This window comes from Urocampus carinirostris, chromosome 17, assembly GCF_059441175.1.
Source record: "Urocampus carinirostris isolate Australia breed hairy pipefish chromosome 17, RoL_Ucar_1.0, whole genome shotgun sequence".
NCBI lineage: Eukaryota > Metazoa > Chordata > Actinopteri > Syngnathiformes > Syngnathidae > Urocampus > Urocampus carinirostris.
In genome coordinates this window covers 17,027,904-17,049,342 of record NC_142365.1, presented here as the reverse complement: position 1 = coordinate 17,049,342, position 21,439 = coordinate 17,027,904, and the positions used below count along the sequence as shown (strand labels likewise).

General features: G+C 39.1%; 1 protein-coding gene across 1 annotated transcript in view; it reads right to left on the bottom strand.

Annotated features, from left to right (window-relative positions):
• Positions 1-7,585: 7,585 nt before the first annotated feature.
• Positions 7,586-21,439, bottom strand: part of LOC148349376 (pro-neuregulin-2, membrane-bound isoform-like) — a 143,209-nt gene continuing 129,355 nt past the window's right edge. The window contains exons 6-11 of the mRNA XM_088321370.1: positions 20,555-20,578; positions 16,920-17,022; positions 16,731-16,854; positions 12,939-13,048; positions 12,560-12,766; positions 7,586-10,638 (exon numbers count right to left, since the gene is read on the bottom strand). Of these exons, the coding sequence (XP_088177496.1) occupies positions 10,068-10,638; positions 12,560-12,766; positions 12,939-13,048; positions 16,731-16,854; positions 16,920-17,022; positions 20,555-20,578 (1,139 nt within the window). The 3' untranslated portion in view covers positions 7,586-10,067. The remainder of the gene's footprint in view (positions 10,639-12,559; positions 12,767-12,938; positions 13,049-16,730; positions 16,855-16,919; positions 17,023-20,554; positions 20,579-21,439) is intronic.

The following is a 21,439-nucleotide window of genomic DNA, read 5'->3' as shown; positions in this document are numbered from 1 at the left end:
CAACTGTTTTGTTCATTTTAAATGGATGAAATTTAAAAAAAAAAAAACATTCCGTCATTTAAATTAAAGGCAAAGCAACTGAAGACAAGTCAAATTATTCATTTCAATATTTGGAAGAGTTCGAAATGAGCCTCCGTGATTCCAAGCTAACATTAGCTATTACTAAAGAACACGTACCTGTCTGTGGCGTTTCCCAATTCAGGCGCCATTTTTTAACATTGACAGAAGTAAATTACTTTTTATCCGTGACTTATTAAAACAATGCCCAGGACAAGTTCAAAACTATGCATGTACCTGGAAATGCTTAAAAATATTTTAAGTTGTTCCTTTGACTAGAACTTGCACCGAGAAAGAAACAATAACACGCGCGTGTCTTGTTTCTGGTCAACTGGATGAAATATCAGTGCAGCAATTTAGCGACACCCAGCGTTTGTTTTTGGTACCGCAGCAACAATTCAGACCAGTACTTATATACTACCAAAAAAAGTACTTTGAAAATACTACACAAATACTACTGCAGAAGTATTACTAAAATACTACAAAAATAAAACTACGGTAATATTGCAAAAAACTACAAAAAATCTGACTGCAGAGATATTTCAAAAATACTAAAACTATACAACTACAGTAACAATGCAAAAATGATATAGATATACAATCAATACATCTACTCCAAAAATAAAACAAAAGCAAGACAGATATACTACTAAAATACTACTATGGAAATACTACTAAAATACGACTGCAGAAATACTACAAAAGTACTAAAAAATACAGCTGCAGTAAAATTAAACAAAATTATAGATATAGAATAAAAATATATAGAAATAGTACAAGAAAACGACAAAAATACTACAGAAATACTACAAAAATACTACTTTTGCATTACTATACAAATACTACTGCAGAAATATTACCAAAATACTGAAAAAAAAAACACAAAAATCTGACTGCAGAAGTACTGCAAAAATAACAGATATACAATTAAAAATCTACAATGGAAATTGAACAAAATCCCGACGGAAATCTTACTAAGATATTACTATGGAAATACTACAGAAATACACTACAGAGATACTTTAAAAATACTAAAAGATACAACTACAGTAATACCACAAAAAAAGTATAAATATAATAAATATAATAAAAATCTATGGACAAAGTACTAGAACACGACAGAAATACTACAGAAATACTACAAAAATACTACTTCGGCAATACTACACAAAAACTACTGCAGAAATATTACCAAAATACTACGAAAATAAAACTATGCTAATACTGCGAAAAACTACAAAAATCTGATTGCAGAAGTACAGCAAAAATACTAAAACAATACAACTACAGTAATTCTACAAAAATAAAAGAGATACAATTAAAAAAATCTACGACCGAAATAGAACACATTTACGACAGAAATACTACAAAGATATTAATATGGAAACACTACAAAAATACAACTACATTGCAAAAATACTAAAAGATACAACTACAGTTATATTGAAAAAAGTATAAATATACAATAAAAATCTATCGACATAGTACTAGAACAAGACAGAAATACTACAGAAATACTACAGAAATACTACAAAAAATACTACTTTGGCAATATTACACAAATACTACTGCAATATTGTAATACCACAAAAATAACAGATAAACAATTAATAAATTTACTACGAAAATAGAACAAAATCATGGCAGAGATACTACTAAGATACTACCATGGAAATACTACAAAAATATGACTGCAGAAATACTACAAAAATACTAAGCATACAAGTAGAGTAATACTACAAAACTAAATGTAGAATTTAGTGCTTGAAACAGGGACCCAAGATATGATTTTGCTTTAATTGTGAGTGTTTCAAAACCAAAATAATAAAACTAATATAAAAACAAATATATAAAAGATATTTGAATTTATATTGGCCAGATGGCATCAGATCATGTCATATTATCACGTTATTTGTATACAAATGTGACTGAAAAACCCCAAAGTGATCGTCATAAATTTTGTTTGACTTTTTCTGAGCTCAAATCAAGCATTTTAAGTGACAAACGTTGAATACAAACAGCCATATGTTCTTTTAAATCTTAGATTGAACAAATTACTTCCCACAATGCCTGTCCCTACATTTTGTTTCGTATATTTCCTTAGTGGTTTCCTAACCTCTCAGTACTACAAACCAGTCAAATGCCCGGACAATATTTCTCGTGGACTGTTCAAATGACAACCTCAGCAATGTGGTACCTTGACGAAAGATAGTGTGATGATATCATAAAACCTAATGCCTTTTCATGTGTCATTTGTATCCCTAGTGGATGGGATTCAGCATCCTCTCCGCCAAGATCTGGGTTCGATTCCAATTGCGTACAAATTTTGTGATGGTGACCAGCGATATATTTCCGACTAATCAATGCACAAATTAGGTACTTTTCTAATGTAGTTCTAATTCTCATTGTCCAGTTCGCCTTGTACATGAACAAAAATCTCAATTTTTGGTGCTCGCCTTTTTACCACTGCACTTTAGAGTGCAAAAAATAGGGTACGTTTTTGTTTTATTGCTTGAATTCACTTTTTTTATACTTATATGGGTGTCACCTAGTGGCAAGTTTAAAACAATACTCAAGCAAACAAACCCTACCGTTTTTTCTTTATTAAAGGGACAGTGTGTAATATTCAGTTTTTCTTTTTTTATACTTGTTTATACTGTTCATATTCTAGCTGTTTTGATTATTCTTTGTCTTACTGCTGTAACAAAATAAATTACCCCATTGTGGGACAATTAAAGGACTATCTTATCTTATCTTATCTTATCGTATTTAGTGCCCCAGGTGAGAAAAAAAATCATTCAGTAAAAAAAAAGAAAGGAAACATTAATTTAAATACTAGTCAAAAATCACTGAACTATCATACAAGGGTTAATTTTTATCAAAAGAAATCCTAAGTCATGAAATTTGCATTTCTTTTACATTGTGGAATCCCTACCTAGAGGTCGCTGCCATGGTTCTCTGGGATCTTGCTGCTACGCTGTGTTCTTGGCACTGGTTTTCGTTTACATCTATATGGTCAAACATTACACACATGGGCTCTAAAGTATTACAGTGGAACCTCGGTTTTCGAACGCCTCTCAGTTCGAACAAATCGGAGTCCGACCAAAAATTTTGAGAAATTCTTGCTTCGCTGTTCGGTCAAAAAATCGGAGTTCGAACGTCGGTAATGTTTGAGTGCGTACACTAGGGTGCGATGCTGAGCGGCGTACGGGTGGAGATTGCTCTTTTCCTGACCAACTGTTATCGCGTGCAGACGTGCTTCCTTTTGCTTTCGCTTTTAATATAGGTGTACGAAGTGTTTTAGTCCCTAATTATGCCTCCAAAGAAAGTCAGTGCAAGCGGCAAAGTTGCTACAGGTGAAAAAAGAAAAGTAGTGCGTACAACTATTGCATTTAAGAAAGAAATAATAGCAAAATATGAAGGAGGTGTGCAAGTGTCTGATCTTGCTAGGGAATACCCCACTGTCCACCTGCGCCTTCTGCTGACCACCACAAAGGTAAGAAATCCTATTCATAATTATTTTCTTTATCCTTTATTTTTTATTTTTACACGTTTATGTTAGCGTAATCTTTCATACGGAAGATTACGATAACGCGAACGTACGATTAGCCTGGGTTAGCTTCATGTTTACGTTAAACATTCAAGGTAAACATTCAGGGTGTTGGAACGGAGCCCAACATTCAGGGTGTTGGAACGCAGCCCCCTTTCCAATGAACCGCTCACCACTTGTTGTGGAGACCCGGGTGCTAAAAGACTTGTAAACGACCTGATTTTTTATTTTTACACGTTCATGTTAGCGTAATCTTTCGTACGGAAGATTACGATAACGCGAACGTACGATTAGCCTGGGTTAGCTTTATGTTTACGTTAAACATTCAAGGTAAACATTGAGGGTGTTGGAACGGATTAAAACGATTTACATTATTTTTAATGGGAAAAATGATCTTGGTGATCGAACAAATCGGTTTTCGAACAGGGTTCTGGAACGGATCATGGTCGAGAACCGAGGTTTCCCTGTATTGCCATATGAAAAACGGTTTGAAAACATTTCTTCATCAAAATAAAAATAAAAACATTAAATGATATGAATAAAGATTTATTTTCCTCATATGAACCGGTGGAATAGGTTTTCCTTTCTTTTTTTTAAACAATCCCTTTCGTTTCTTTTATTTCGATCATATTCCGGGAAATGACAAATGGGGTCTTTGATTTTTATTGCTGAATGTTAAACCAAATACACATTCACTGAAGCATTTTCGTTTGAAATTTCTCATTAAAAAAGAAAACAACATGCAGCCATCCGACCAAAGGCATGCAGAGAAAGAGTTTCAGGCTCAGGTGGAAGTGGGTGGCTCTTCAAAATAAAAGAGAAATCAGTGATCATTCGTGATGTATTTGCAACATTCCAACAGTAAGAACAGTTTTCTTTTTTTTTCTTTTTTGTGGGGGCAGCAAGATTCGATTCGATGGGAGAGAGAGAGAGAGAGAGAGAGAGAGAGAGAGAGAGAGAGAGAGAGAGAGAGAGAGAGGACCAAAAATAGAAAGAGAAAATGGAAGGCAGAAAGAGAGGGGGAAGCAAAAAGAGAGGAAAAAAAAGAGTGAGAAAGAGAGATAGAGGAGATAGAGAAAGAGAGAGGAGAAAGCAAAAAAGAGAGGGGGGAAGAGAGAGAGCGAGGAAAAGTGAGAGAAAGAAAGTGAGAGCGAGAAAGAGAGAGAGGGAGAGAATAAAAACAAAAGAAAGAGAAAGAAAATTAAGAGGTGAAGAGAGGGAACGAGTTAGAAAAAGAGAGCGAGAGATGGGGAAGGCAAAAAGAGAAAGAGAAAGAGAGGGGGAAATTGAGAGAAAGGTAGAGAGCAAGAAAGAGAGGCAAAAAGAGTGAGAAAAAAGAGAGAAAGAAATAAAAAGAAACAGATAAAAGAGAGTGAAAAGAAGAGAGAAAGGGACAAAGAGAGGAAACGATGCACACAGAGATAAATAAAGAGAGAGAGAAAGACATGCAGAAAAATGGATTTTCAAGCTGAGGGGGAAGTTGGTGGCCCTTCAAAATAAAAGACAAATCAGTGATCACTCGTTATGTTTACATCATTCCAACAGTAACAACATTTTTCAACATTTTCCATGTGTGTGGGGGCGGCGATATCCGATTGGTTTCGATTGCATTCCTGTCAACTTATACGTTTATCACGTATTTAGTTGTTGTTTTTTTTTGACCATTTCAAATTGTGTACATATACTGCCCGCGACCCGCCATTCCTATCAAAAGTTATGATTTTTGTAAATCATTGCAAACCAAGCACTCCCTCTGGCCACTAGAGGGCAGGAGAAGATTGACTATCATCTTAAATAGGCCCAGCCCAATACGTTAATCTGATATAGTCAAATCTTATTGCTCATGTACTGCTCAAACTTTTATTTTGTATTTCTTTTTTATTCATTTCAAATCAGTACAATTAAAAATATATTTACAGTATTCTTGTAGTATTTCTGCTGTAGTGTGTTTTGTAGTAGCATTTTTGTAGTTTTTTTGGGGGGTATATCCATAGTAGGATTTTTTTAAGTATTACCGAGGTAGTATTTTTGTTGTATTTGTGTAGTAGGATTTCTGTTGTATTTTTGTATTATTACCATAGAAGGTTTTTTTTAGTATTAATGCAGTATTCTCGTAGTATTTTCCTTGTGTTCTTGTAGTATTTTAACAGTAGTATTTTTGTGGCATTTTCATAAAAAAACTAACATGGCAATAGAATTGTTTGTATTGTTTATTTGGTAAATACACTAAATTGAATCATTGTTTATATTCTACACTGAGTAAATGGGTGCCGTGTGGTTTTTTTAAGGTTTATTATCGCTTAATAGGTGTCATTGCAATGTTTAATATTGCCGATGTTATAGTAATATTGTGGTATTTCTGCTAAAGTTTTTTAATTGTGGGATTTTTATAGTATTTTGGGAATATTTCTGTTGTAAGATGTATGAAGTATTTTTGCAGTTATATTGTTGTAACATTACTGTAGCGGGACCTTTGTAGCAGTTCTGTAGTATATGCGTAGTTGTCATGGTTGCCATGGCGCCCAATTGGCCCCGCCCATGTGGCACCAGCTACAGCTCGTTAACAGATTGGCTTTCTGTCTATTTAAAGCTCAGAACGACGAACAACGAACTTCTGCCCTGCAAGACGTAGGTTTCGACTCGGTCCTGTCCCTGTTGGTATTTCCTGTACGGTACTGTTCCCGTTTATTTTGTGCTGTTTAATATCGGTTTTCAGTTTAGTTTCCGTCTATTTTTTTCCTGTATATTATTTTCTCCAGTTTCTGTTCACGTCTAGTTTGTCCTGTTTATTTTCGAGATCCTGACTCATTATCTATCCTGTCTGCCCCGTCCTGTCCGGTATCGACCCCATCTGTCCGATATCAACTCGGGCAATTGGAATCGATCTCGTTGGTCTCTGGCTTCCTGTCTTTCCACTCTGGACCGCTGCCTAACGTGCATGACTCCCCAGTTTCCGTAAAATAAAAGACTTGTGTGAGAACGTCACGCGTTTAGGTCCTGACCCTGTTCTGGTTCTTAATAGTAGTAATGCAATAGTTGTAGATTCATAGTATTTTCGTAGATGTATTTCTGTCATATTTTTGTAGTATTTCCGTAGATGTATTTCGGTCATATTTTTGTAGATCTTTTTATTATTTCTTTAGTATTGTTATATTTCCCTTATAAAAACTACAAAAGATGCCAAAAGAATTACTTGCGTTGTTTATTGGGTAAGTATAGTAAACCTGTTTACACAAAGGATCTTCGCTTTTATTCTACATAGTGTCTTGCTGTGAGTAAATAGGTGCCGTGTTGTATTTTTAAGAATTATAATCATTTATCAGGGGAGCAACTGGCTAAAATTGACAGGTATGCAATTCAATGATAAGAACCTTTTTGTGTGTGGAAGGCAAAATTCGATTATTTTCGACTCCATCGTTTGCATCGGGCAGAATCGGAGATGACGTCATCTGTTTATAAGACAAAGCGGTAAGTGCACAGTACTATCGGACTATTTGGATGCTACTCAATGGAAGTCAAGCCTTCCAAAATAAAAGATTAAGGTATGAAACTCCATAGATGGCTTGTTTCTTTTTTGGGTGTTCAAAGGAAGAAGAATGACCGTATTATATGTGCATAATGTGTTTTCATTCCATAACACGTGCGAAAAACAACAATAAAATAGAAAGTTTGCATATTTTTGCATCGACGTCTGCTTGACCTTCGAGAGCCCGTTCAAGGTCAATGATGGGAGGGGCTGTGAAAATCCTGAGACCGTGGCCGCTATGGCCTCCGATAACATTGAGCCAAAGGACAATATTTTGGTTTCGCCCAGCGACTCTGTTAAAAGGACAGTGTGTAATGTATATGTATATAATGTGTATATATATATATATATATATATATATATATATATATATATATATATATATATATATATATATATATATATATATATATATATCATATAGTTGTACGCACTCTCATACACATACTGTATGTGTATACTCTATATTCGTTAGAAAATGTTGAATATTTGTGTTTGTTCTCTTACTGAAATATTTTTCCATTATCAAACATTTTTGAAAAAGCGCAGGGAGACACAAGGGAACGCCAAAGCGCCGCATGCGGCTCCAGGGCCGTTTCTTGCTGACCCCTGGTGTGACTGAAATGAGTGCTAAAAACCACAATACATAAAACAGACTAGAGAACCTTAAAGTGCTAATTTTCCTTTTCTTTTTGTTTGTTCAGTCTTTTGTGAGCAAAAAAGAAAAAGAAAATGGGAACGGAGGAAAACGAAAAGAAAAAAAAACAATTAAAAGTACCGAACAGAAAAATTACAAAAAGGAAAAAGGAAGAAAAGAGAAAAGTAAAAAGAATATAGGTAGAACAGAAGAAAAAAAGAAAGGAAACTATAATGAAAAAGCAATAAAATAGAAAATAAAAAAGGAACAAAGAAGGTAATAAAAAGGAAAAAGAAATATGGAAAAAAGAGGAATAAAAGACGAAAAGAAGAAAAACAGAAAAAAAATAAATGGAAAAAAGAGAGGGGAAAGCGTGAAAAAGTAAAAAAATAGAATAAGGAAAAAAGGAAGGAAAGAAGAACATAAAAATACTAATAAACAATAAGGTTTTTGTTTTTGGAACCTACCACTTTTAAAAAGATGCATGCTTATATGTTAGCTCTCTGTATTGAATGACATGTTTTACCACTAGGAGGCTCTAAATACTACACACTGTCCCTTCAACTATTTCTGTGGCTCGGAAAGGCTGCAGTAGATGGACGGGGCTTCATAAGGCGGAGATGGGGGCAAAGTATATGGAGGATCAATCCTGCTGTATGTAGAAATAAAATAAAGACTAAATAGCCACAAATACATGCCAAAGAAATAAATCAACATATCAACAAACCACGTAATACCCAAATATATAAGTCTAAACTTCATTATAAATAATGATTTGTGTGTGTGTGTGTTTGTATGTGACATATAGGCTCCGAAACGATTTTCGTGAAAATTGACACAGATCTACTTTAGGCTTTAGACAAGTGTCTTTGGCTAGGTTCGTGTCAGGGCACCCCCAATAAATACCAACAAAATGTATTAACATCTGCTTTTGTATGGTTTACTTTCGTGGGGTCTCAAACAACCTCTGGCAGCCAAAGTAGGTACTGCAGCTCCCAAACCAAAGACCACTCTAAGCAGCCGAATCCAATCTTCGACGCCGGGCTGTTTTGCTTGTATGCTACAGAAATAAATCAACACTTTTATGATAATGTGATAACCTAAATATATTAAATAAATGTTATGTATTTTTCTATACGTTTTGTAATTTTTTTTTTTTGTTTTGTCATTTATTTTATCGTGAGTTGTCTTGTATTTAGCCATTTGTTTCGTTATTTGTTTTTATCCTGTGTTTCGTCATGTAAATTGCAATTTATTTCAAGTGTTTTTCATGCATTTTCTCATTTATTTATTTATGTCAGAATTTTATTCAAATGAGTGGGCGGGTAAAACTGACTCACCTTTTCACCTATTGGTTGATCGATGAGTGCGCAATTCCACTCCAAACCCTTTCTTTCCTCTGGATGAGGGAAGCCAGACATTACTAGCCGATCACAAATCAACCAATATATGAAAAGCACTGGCAACTGAACAATCTCCTGGTTGAATAACGTTTTGTGACAAAATACTAAAGAATACACAACATAATAAATACAGAAATAAACCCATGACAAATTGGATAAATATATTGCATTTATGTTATTAATTTTGTTTGGTATTATCTGATTTGTTTATATGTTCATTTATTTAAATGGCATAGATTAGTAGCTATTCATTTATTTCTGTACATGGCAGCATCTGTCCTCCATAAAACACATCAAGCATAATTTAAGACAACCTACGCAGCTTCACCTGCGCCTACTTTGTGTGGGTGAGGGGGTGTGGATGCTAATGCTAATGCTACAAGCAAGCACAGATATGGATAGATGGAATGGCCAAAAAAACAAACAAAAAAAAAACACATTATTGGTAAATGATCCGATGTAGAGTGAAGGGAGTATTCCATTTCCTGTGATTGGGGAGGACGATCCTCCTCAAAGGACCCGAGTGGAAAAGAAAAGGACATTTGGACCAGAGAGAGACCAACAGAACCTTACCGTGTATAAAAACAAAACAAGACATCCGTATAAGAAAGGCTACAAAAACCTCCTCCGGCATCGGCAAACAGCAAAAGGCACCACAATATTACTCCGTTATTTGTTTTCCTGTGAAAAAAATGGCACGTTGTTTGATGCCGTAAATCAAAAGGTAAATATAAATAGTTTGGCCTATAAAAAAATGTCTTTGCTGTTTACTAGTAGACAACTTTGCTAAAATGAAAATAAATATTTCATTTCTTTAGAATATCTGTCAGTTATACAAAATAAAAATATTTCTCATAGATGCAGGTCTATACTATGTTGACTTTGTATATGGGTTCACTGGCTGTCATGGCCGGTTTTGGAGCGCGGGGGTCTGCTCGGCGGGTGCCCGGACGGCCGGGGAGTCCGAGCGTTCGCGCCCGCAACGGCGTAGACGTTCTGCGTGCTGAGGAAGGGCGTACCCTCGCCGTCCTCGTCCGATTCGCTGGCTGTCAGGCAGCTCCGCGAGCCGTAGTCCCGTGCCGGCTGGTAGCCCAGGGGGGCCACGTGGCCGTTGAGTCTGGACCTCCTCCAACGCCGGGCCTGGGAGGCACTACCGCTTTTCGGTCGGGTGGAGGACGACGGGTACTCCTGGGTGCTCTGGTAGTCGTCTTCGTCCTCATCCGCCGGCCGGTAGGGAGCGCCCCCGCTGCCGCCGTGGTCCCGGTAACTGCGGCGCTGCTGCCGGTAGGCCTCCTGCCACCGGAGCTCGTCGTCCGGGCGGTAAGGGTTGCGGGCGGCGGGGGGTAGAGAGGCGGCGTGGCTGGGGTTGGGTGTAGTGATCTGGAAGGTAGGCACCTGGGGAGGCGACCAGTAGTGAAGGTCCACCGGCGAGAGGCGGGCCGGGGTGGTGAGGGCAGACACGTATCTGTCGAGAAAGCCAGAAAACAATGAGAAGAGCTAGCAGTGTTGGAACTGGGCTGGGGAGTAAGGGGATACATGTAACGGCGTTAGGTAATTGCGGTACCCAAAAAAATAATTAACTGTATTTCGTTACAGTTAAGGTGTAATCAAATTACAGGTAAGGATTGCTTTGCATGATTTGTATTTATTACTACTATCATTAGAGGCAGCACGGCGGCGCAGTGGTTAGCGCGTGTGCGGCACAGTTCTAAGGTATTGGGAACCACCTGTGTGGGTTCAAATCCAGCTACCGGACTTCCTGTGCGGAGTTTGTATGTTCTCCCTGTGCTTACGGGGGTTTTCTCTGGGCACTCCCACATTCCAAAGACATGCATTTCAGGTGGATTGGCTGGTCCAAATTGTCCCTGGGTGTGAATGAGCGAGCGAGTTGTCTGTCCCTGTGTGCCCTGCAATTAGCTGGCAACCAGTTCAGGGTGTCCCCTGCCCACTGCCTGATGATTGCTGGGATGGGCTCCAGCACCCCCGCGACCCTACTGAGGATAAGTGGTGCGGCCAATGAGATGAGATGAGACTACTATCATTAACATTGTCATTTCACGTGTTATATTCACACAAAACCACAAGAGAGCACTCTAGGCATGTCTTGATAATCTGAGCATTGCCGAGTTTTGTGCCAAAAATTTTTCCCCCGCATGAGATGTGCCCTCCTTACCAATCTGGACACGAACATTCAGAAGGTAAGGCGTCATTTCACTGAAGTAAACATTTTCAACTTTGTCAAAAAGGGATATTATAAAAGCTGCAACTACCCTGTGTTTTACTGTTCTAATGACATCCCTAAAATGACCTACATAAGACAATTTAGTAGTGTTTGTGTGACTGACATATGAACAGGTCCACTTGCTCTAAAAATAGCTCTCCTGTCCTTGTGATTTCTTAGTAAAATGATTTTTTTAGTGATTGGGTGCATCCATGTAATTATTCTTCCTGTTATTAATCTGGTAATAACATAGTAACAAGGTAGTAAGAACATGAGAACATGATTATATATGTGTATCAAACTGGGAACCCTAAAGTATAGTAGTGTGTGTGGGGGGGGTATGGTAGTATTCGTGCGAAAGCATAGTATTGTGCGTTTGAGAGTATGATAATGGGTGTGAGAGTCTATTGTAGTGAATGGGGGAGTAAAGTTGTAAGTGTGAGAGAGTATAATCATGTGTGTGTGAGAGTCGATAGTAGTGCGTGTGGGGTAGGTAGCATAGTAGTATCTGTGCGAAAGCTTAATATGTGCGTATGAGAGTATAATAGTGGGAGTGAGAGTCTATAGTAGTGTGTGTGGGGGAGTATAGTTGTATGTGTGAGAGAGTATAATCATGTGTGTGTGAGAGTCGATAGTAGTGTGTGTTTGTGGAAGCATAGTAGTGTGTGTGTGGGGGGAGGTGGCATGGTAGTATCCATGCGAAAGCATAGTATTGTGCGTATGAGAGTATAATAGTGGGTGTAAGAGTCTATAGTAGTTTGTGTGGGGGAGTATAGTTGTATGTGTGAGAGAGTATAATCATGTGTGTGTGAGAGTTGATAGTAGTGTGTGTTTGTGAAAGTATAGTAGTGTGTGTGTGGGGGGGGTAGCATGGTAGTATCTGTGCAAAAGCATAGTATTGTGTGTATGAGAGTATAATAGTGGGTGTGAAAGAGTATAGTAGTGAAGGTATGAGTGTGTGTGTATGTGTATGTTGTAGAGAGTACAGTTGTGTGTGTGAGAGATTATAGTACTGTTTGTGCATGGGAATGACTGGGTCTGAATGAGAGTGTAGCACATGTGTGAGAGTGTGATGTTACACGTGAGAGTAAGTATGATTTGCATCTCAAACTGCCTCTCATACGTCGTATCGTAACTCGTTACTCTGCACACTGGTGTAACCAACCTGTCGCTTAGAGGCGAGTCCCCCAGGGAGTCAAAGGAATCCCCGTAGCGGAGGTCATGGAAAGCGTAGCGTGCCGCCCTCCGGGCCCGTGCCTCCACACATGCCGGGCTGCTGCATTTACTGGTGCCCACGGACGAAGACATCACGCCCGGCGAGTCGGACAAGACGCCTTCCGAAGCTTCCAGGCTCCACGTGCGCTCCTCGGCTCTGGGTGGGAGGATCGATCAAAATATTGATATTATCAATTGACCTGGGATCAATACTTCGCCCCTCCACCAATCTTCTCAAAGCTCAGCTTCTCTGGACAACATCGCATCCCTTCTGTTTGTTTGCTACTGTGGCAACACCACGAATTTAGATAAACACCCCGAACACACACCTGTGCGTGGACGAATTGTGAGATCTGGAAGAGGCGTGGCTGGCGGGAAAGGATCTTTCTATAGCAGGCCGAATGATTCGCTCGTTAGCTGGCATATTTTTTGATATGTACTGTGGAGAAAAAGAAAGCACTTTAAATACACAATCGATTAATGACATCGTCGTTTATTTTGTCATTTATTTATTTAGGTATTATGTCTATACTTTGGTGTATTTTGTTTTGTAATTTGTTTATATTTTGCCGTTCATCTTTTCATTCATCCATCCATTATATGCACCGCTTATCCTCAGTAGGGTTGCGGGAGTGCTGGAGCCCATCCCTTTAATCATCAGCCAGTCGCAGGGAACACAGAGACAAACAATTTACTCGTTCAGTCACACTTAGGGACAATTTGGACCGGCTAATTGACCGGACATGCATGTTTTTGTTATGTGGGAGGAAACCAGAGTGCGAACATGCAAACTCCAGATGGGGAAGCTGCATTAGCTGGACTTGAACCCTGAACCTCTGCTAAAGACCCATTCACTGTGCCGCCTCTTGTCATTCATGTATTTTAATTTGTTGTATATTCTGTTGTTTATTTTGTTTAATATTTTCTTGTGTAGCATGTCATTTAGTTGTTGTGTCTTTTGTTCAGGATCGACATTAGCTCAGGAGGTAGAGCGCTCGTCTTGGCACCAAGAGGTTACAGGTTCCATTCTTTGTTTTATGTCGAAGTGTCCTTGGACAAAACACTAAATCCCTAATGCCTCCCGATAGCAGGTAGTTGCCTTGCATAGCTGAGCTGCTATCATTGTGTTACTGTGTAAAAGGGAAAAGTGTGAGGTAAAATTTAAAGCGCTTTGGGAGGTCTTCATTGTCTTGAAAAGTGCTATATAAATGCATTTTACATTCAATTTACATTGACCAGTTTGACCCGCCCCCTTCATTTGAATAGCATTTGTTATGGTGTTACAAAATACCATATTAAATAAATGAGAAAATAAATAAATGGAGAAAAGCACTCATGTCTTCACTCAAGGCTAACACATCAACCTTCCTTTTAGTCATCATCCCTCCGATCTCCTCTTTCTTCCACTCGGTTGCTTTACTTCCACAGCCTCTCACTTTTAGCGACCCTATAACTGGGGTTTGCGAGACCTTTCGGTTTCCTGCCCTCCTTTCTTTGCCTTGCTGTCTCTTGGGAAGTGGAGATAGAGAGGAGAGGATCCCCAGTCCCCTCGCTCCCTCCACTCTAGTCGCCTCTTACGACACACAGCGGACCACGGTGGGAGAATTCTCTTACCTCTCACGAGGAGAGGGCCACTCACTACAATCACATATATTACGGGATTTATTAGTGTATTGTAATTATGATTTGGAATATATTTGTATCTATTCATTGATTTACTGTATTTATTTGTTATTTTGTACCCAAGAAAGAAATCAAAATTTAGTTGTGCATTATACACAAGGTTTTACGGTATTACATTACCTCATATGAACAGCAAATGAGCAGTCGAAAAATATCACTGACCACATTAGATGTAACAGGTTTTGAACCCAGATCGCGGCAGCAAAAGTGATCCTTCACACTCATGTTATAGAATTTGATTTTTAAAGCACTTTTCAGCCAATGAATTGCCACTCAATACATTCAGTGTACAATAAAAGTAAAAAAGACAGAAAAAAAGATTTAGCTTTAATCTCATCCTCAAAATTTAAAGAAACCACAAAGTTAAATATGCGGGGTCATGTTTTAAGCACGGCGGTGCAGTGGTTAGCGCGTGTGCGGCACAGTTCTGAGGTCGTGGGAACCTCCTGAGTGGGTTCAAATCCAGCTCCCGGCTTTACTGTACGGAGTTTGTATGTTCTCCCCGTGCTTGCGTGGGTTTCCTCCGGGCACTCCGGTTTCCTCCCACATTCCAAAAACATGCATTTCAGGTGAATTGGCCGGTCCAAATTGTCCCTAGGTGTGACTGAGCGAGTGAGTTGTATGTCCCCGTGTGCCCTGCGATTGGCTGGCAACAAGTCCAGGGTGTCCCCTGCCCACTGCCCAATGATTGCTGGGATGGGCTCCAGCATTCCCGCGACCCTACTGAGGATAAGCGGTGCAGCTGATGAGATGAGATGAGATGTTTTAAAATCATTTATTGACAATGTGAATTATGACAACGATACTAAAATAAAAATTTACAATGTGTGCATTCAATGTCAGTCAAAGTTTGATTCAGTGTCATTCAGTGTGAATGATTTATATTATGGCCCTACGTATTTAGCAATTTGGTACTGTAAAGAAATAGTGTGATAATGGGAAAACAATCAAATGCCTGTTCCTGTGTACAACCCTAGTTGTGTAGTGGTTAAAAATTAGCACTCTCACTGCCATGTCTGGGTTTGAATTCCGTTGCGATTGTTTTCAACACATTGTTTGTGAACTACAATGCTTAGTTTGAACTGAGAAAAAGACAAACAATACAGTATAGTGATTTTTCATTAAAAATGACGAATAAACCCAGTACAGACATCCTATGTTTTTCCCTTTTCATAGGGACGAGAAGTACCCGCAAAAAGTGAAAATCAATGAAGTAATGTCACACTTCTTTGGGGGGGCAGCCTTCATCAGAGCGGATTTGCTAACAAGGTGAGAAAGAAGAAGAAGAAGAGGAAGAGAGAGAGAGAGAGAGAGAGAGAGAGAGAGAGAGAGAGAGAGACAAGAATGAGAAAGAGATAAAAAGAGAGAGGGACAGAAAAGGGGAAAGAAAAGGGAAAAGACAGAGGGATAAAACAAATACAACATTGTTTGTTTTTTAAATTTAAATTGGTCAATGTTTTTTGGGACGTGCCTTGACTAAAGCCTTGCTGGCTGATAGAGGGTAAAAGGGAGAGTGAATGGGAGAGCGAGTGAAAGAGAATGACAGAAAGACAGAGAGACAGAGACAGAGAGGAAAGAGATGGATAAAAACAGAAAGAACAAGGGAGAGAGAATGAGAGTGTGTGTATGTGTGAGAGAGAGAGAGAGATAGAATGAGAGATTGTGAGAGTGAGAGAGAGAGAGAGGGGGAGAGAGAGAGATAGAGAGTGAAAGAGAGACAGAAAGAAACAGTTCAGATTTTAAACTTGTCGATGTTTTTGGGTTGTTTTTTGGGTTGTTTTTTGGGTGCACCTTGATTAAAGTCTTACCGACCGAGAGAGACGGAGAAAGAAAGACAGAGAAAAAGAGAGAGAAAGATGGAGGGACACAGAGACATGTGCAGAGAGAGCAAAAGAGAGGTGAACAATACATATCTTAAATTAGTTGTTGATTTTTTTAAGGGGGGGCACGTTAATTAAAGATTTAGCTACTGAGAGAGTGAGCAGAAGAGAGTGAGAGTGAGAGAAAGACAGAGAAAGAGAGAGGGACAGAGTGCGAGAGACAAAGAAAACAAAGGGTTCGGCATGACAGCACATTACGAAGGGAGCCGGACACAAACTCTTCCCACCGAGATTTAGAGGTAAAGCAGAGCAGGTGTCCAGTCAAAATACAGTATGAAAGATTATATAAATTGGCCAATCGGCATCTGGGATCTCCAGTCAAAGCGTGCTGGCCAATCAGTGTAAATCTTGGCTGCCTGAAACGCATCTCGGTGGTTGCAGAAGCATCCGTCGGATTTTATAATGTTTTTCTTTTTTTCCCCGCAAACGAGTTAAACAGCGATAACTGAAGCATGAAGTGGCGAGGGGTCTCTGTACACATTTATTTCTATAAGCAGTATGTAAGGATCAGTCCCCCATACAAGTGCATTTTGAGATGCTTTCCGGTCGGCAACTCACCTCCACCATGGGGATTTCCTCGGGTCCCGGTCCCGGGTGATTGGGTCCGTTGGCGAGGTTCCTGTTGGGGTGTTCGGGCCACATGTTGAGTCGCAGGTGATGCTGCATCTTCTTTCTCTGTTTCCTGAGGAGAAAATCCAGGTCAGGTCGGGCGTCTTGACGGATTTCGGACCAAGGTTCGAGACTCACTTTGTTTTGCAGTAGGCCACCACGCAAACGATGCCGACTACCAGGAGCGCCACACAAATGCCCGTGATTGTCAGGACTCGCTTCTGGTAGAGTTCTTCCGCCTCTACCCGGGCACAAAAAAGCGTTTGGAAAAGTGGAAAGAGGAGAGAATTCCATCAGCGACACGATTCTCAAAGACGTTCCGATTTCAGATTCGGGTTACGTCATCACAAAGGCAACATGAAAAAAGGGGAGTAGCTTTTCCAGAAAAGACTGTAAGGGTGGTCCAAATATCGATTTTATCGATATTGAGCGTGTACTTGGATCGTACCGATTATATTCTCCTGTGTTTCCATGACAACTGTCCATAAGATAGCGTTGCTAGTTGGTCGGATATTATAACTTTTAAACTCGATCAAATGTATTTGCACACCTGACTTTACTCTCAAAGAAATTTGAAATGGAAGAAATTCAAATTGTCTTGTAAACTTTGTTAAATTATGGTCTTTTTGTTGGGCTTATTTTATGAAACCGTTGTTGTATTACATGTTTTTTACATTTTTACTGTTAAAGGTTTTTATATAGTACTGTTCACACTATTTGCACTTTTACTTTAAAATATTGAGCAATGGAAGGTTTCATGTATTTTTCTTAAATTGTTGCTTCATTTTGGTTACTCTCTCTCTACTTTTGTTCTGAAACAGTTGTAAAAGAAATATTTATGTTATTTGTTGTACTCTTAAAGTTTGATTATAATAATAAACTAATTAATGGAAGGACCGTTCAGTTAATTAATAATCATGAAATGAAATGATCTGCATTTATATAGCGCTTTTCAAGTCAAGTAGCGCTTTACAATGTGCTCCACATTTCCCAATAGCGGCCATGCAGCCATGTAAGGCGCTAACCTGCTTATTGGGGGCTTTAGGGGTTCAGTGTCTTACCCAAAGACACTTCGACATGTAACACGGAGGAGCCGTGATTCGAACTGTGATCTCTTGATCCCAAGACGAGCGCTCTACCTCCTGACCCACTGCCGCCCCATGACATTTTTGAGCAAAAAGTATCAGTATCGTGATGTATCGACTGATACTAACCTGTATTTACTTGGATCAAATCGATACCGAAAGTCCCGGTATTGCCCACCCTTAGAATACAGCTTACGTTTCAACGTATACGTTTTCTCAAATTGTAAACGCGGTATCAAAATATTTGAACGGGAAAATAATATTACGTAAACTAGGGTGGTCCTTAATGGGGGTCGAATTTTTTTTTTTGGAAATATTGGGCTCTGACCCCCCGCATATGTTCTTATATCGATAAAAACACACTGTGTGCAATTTTGAACAATTTGGATAATATTTAAAGGTAGCTCAACTACTTTGAAATTTCCCAAAATGGTAAAATTTTGGCAATTTTCGAGAAAAAACGGAAATCTTAACCCTATGTGTACGGCGTTTTAGAACATCCAATTTCAGTCCATTGCTTATAATTGTAACACAAGAAAAGTTACAAGTAACTTTGTACACTAGGTCTGATATAATGTGCGAAAAATCCTTATTTTTCATACCAAAATTTCAGAGGCCTTGAGCGACCTCTAAATATCCTTTGATTTTGATGAAACTTTGCCTAATTACGTTTTGTATATATTGGAACATATTCAAGGGGTCAGAGCATGAAATTTCAAAAGTCGAAAAATAAGGACCACCCTAACGTAAACCTGTAAATCCTCTTTCACTATGGCAACAGAGACAATGATATACAATGTATACTCCATTTGCATCATTGACTTTACCTTAACATTAGTGTGCAAAGGAAGGTACTTTAGTTTTCTTGTTGACATTGTTACATTATACAATGATGATGAGTTTCCAAGCAAAAAAGGTATCGATATTGTATCGGTGAGCTTGAAGGGAAGGTGTTCCTTCATCCTCATCAGAGGGTAGATATAATATCCTTAACACCTTACATTTCTGACATTCCAAAAGAGCTTTTCCAGCCATTTGATTTTATTCTGTTTCAAATATTTGGATGCCTTTTATTTGTTCAATAATAATCATGAAATTCTTTACTCAGCTATGCCCTTATTCTTAAAGGGACAGTTTCGAATATTCAACCACTTTAAGTCCTTTCTGGAAAAACTCCAAGATGAGAGAAACTGTGAGGACGCAAATAGCAGTTTGCAAAAATAGAAGCTCATGCCTCCAAACATCTACTGACGTTTTTTTGATCTTCACGATGACAGAGTAAGGGACAGAGGGCAAAGAAAAGCAAAAAGAAGCAAGCAAGAAAGGCAGAAGCTCCAAACATGAGGAATCAGGCTTGTTAAAGGTATTCCCAAATATATTTTTTTTCTCAGATTATGCAGAGAACATATAGCGTTCCTCCCCACAATTACGCAAATATCTTGCAAAATATTCTAGGCGCAGAGGGATCCGAGAAGTTTAGTTCCAAAGTTAACCTGTCTGGTTTGTTTGTTGTAGAATTGTGATGTGATGTCAATGAAGGAACACAACATAAATCCCGTTAACACAACAGTGAGGCCAGACAGCAGTTTTGGTGATCAGTGTTTGAGTTTGTGCGTTTCACCGTGTGTGTCGTTGTAGGTACAAATTTGTCCAGCTAGCTCCTCGTTAGCGTCAGGGCTGCCAAGAGCTCCTGGTTAGGGAGTAATGGCTACCCATTGCTTGTTGTGTGATTGGCTGGCGTGGCTGGTTTGCCGTGTCGTTTGGTTTGTTCTTGGCCTGCTTCGTGTTCATCACCGTAACCATTGCTGCTTGTCATTGTTGGTTCCTGGTTAGCCTGGCTGCACACCGCGTTTTTTTAAAGCCTGGCGTTAGCACAGGTTTGTTGTCTCCCTTGGTTGGTTTACTCCCAGCTGGCTTTACATTTATTGCTGTAGATGCTTTTCATTTTTGGTTTCCGGTTAGCCTGGCGGATCACCGCAAATTTTTGAACCGGCTAGCATGTCGTTGGCTCCAGCTTCGCAGTGTTCTTTTTTTCACAGCTGGTTTGGTGTTTTTTTGCCAGAGTCGTTGACACTTTTTGTCATTGGCTCCCAGTTAGCCTGGCTGCTCCCCAAGTGGCATTTGAAAGGCTAGCCTGACGCTAGTACTGGTTTTGCCTTGTCCCTTGGTTTATTTCCAGCCGGATTTGTGTTTATGGCTGTAGCCGTTGCCGGTTTTTGTTCCCGGTTAGCCTGGCTCCTCCCAACGTGGCTTTTGATAGGCTAGCCTGGCGTTAGCACTGGTATTGCTGTTTCCCTCGGTTTATTCCCAGACGGATTTGCGTTTATGGCTGTAGCCGTTGTGGCTTTTTCTTCCCGGTTAGAATGGCTGCTCACCACATATTAAAAGATTGACTAGCCTGAAATGTTACCCAAAATCGTTTAGAATTTCGCCAATCTGCATGTTTAAGAATTTAAGAATACCTTTAATGATGGAAGGAAGAATGGAAAGAAGGAAGCATCGTCATCAAAGTTAATCATGTATATCACTTGCAAGCTTTCTAACCAGTGACAGGGGGAGCGGGGTCATTGGTTAATGGATGGGCACGTAACACCAAAGACGGAATGGATGCACGCATAATGGAATGTTCAGATCGTTTTCTTTCTTTTTTTTAGTATCTATGCATTGAGGAGAAGGTGGTCGGCATACCCATAAATTCAATCCCAAGATGATCTGCCGGCCGCGGCAGAAAGTCGGAAGAAAAAGAACGACACAGAAAGAAAAAGCACGTTATGCAAGAGTCACCTTTCAACATTTAGCGGGCGGACACACACACACACACAAATCCTGTTGCCGTTAGTAACAACATCAGCAACACACGCATGCAACACGCTAACAATAACTCATTGTTAATTTACAACAGAAATCCTAACATGCTTTTACTGTGCCTCGTCACTTTAATTTTGAGTCTGCACACAGATGAAAAATTGAAAGCTGATCATTTGGACAGTAGCAGGACTGATATACGCTAGGTGGTGCTAGAGCACCTGCCCTTTGCTTTCTAAGTCTCTTTTTCTTTTAAATTTTGATTGAATAGTAGGATTTGCAGAAGCCAGAGTTGGATATCGTTGCTGTTGTGTGAGAGAGATGTATTTCCATTCTTGGGTCATTTTTATTCAGTTTTTGGAATGTTCATAATTTTAAAAATGTAAAATTTCAATAAATTGAATAAAAAGATAAGAAATTGTCTTTTTTCATGTAACAACATTTGAAAGAAATTTTGATTTAAAAAAATATATATATTTCTATTAGTTTCTATCTATGATTAAAAAAAAAATGCTGGTGTAAAAGTATCATTTTTGTTGATTCTGCTCTGCAGGCTAAGTCATCTAGGCCGACCCCCGCAGGCAGGAAGCGTCCCTTTATAACTTGGGATGGAATCGTGCCTCATCTGAGCGCCCTCCAGGAGGAAAACCTGATTTACAATCGAGAGGGGATACGCAAAAGATCCAAAGTGTCTTAAAGTTAACTTGGAAAGCTAACAGCGACATCCATCATCTTTGACTTTCCAAAAAGTCATTTGTAAGCGTGTGT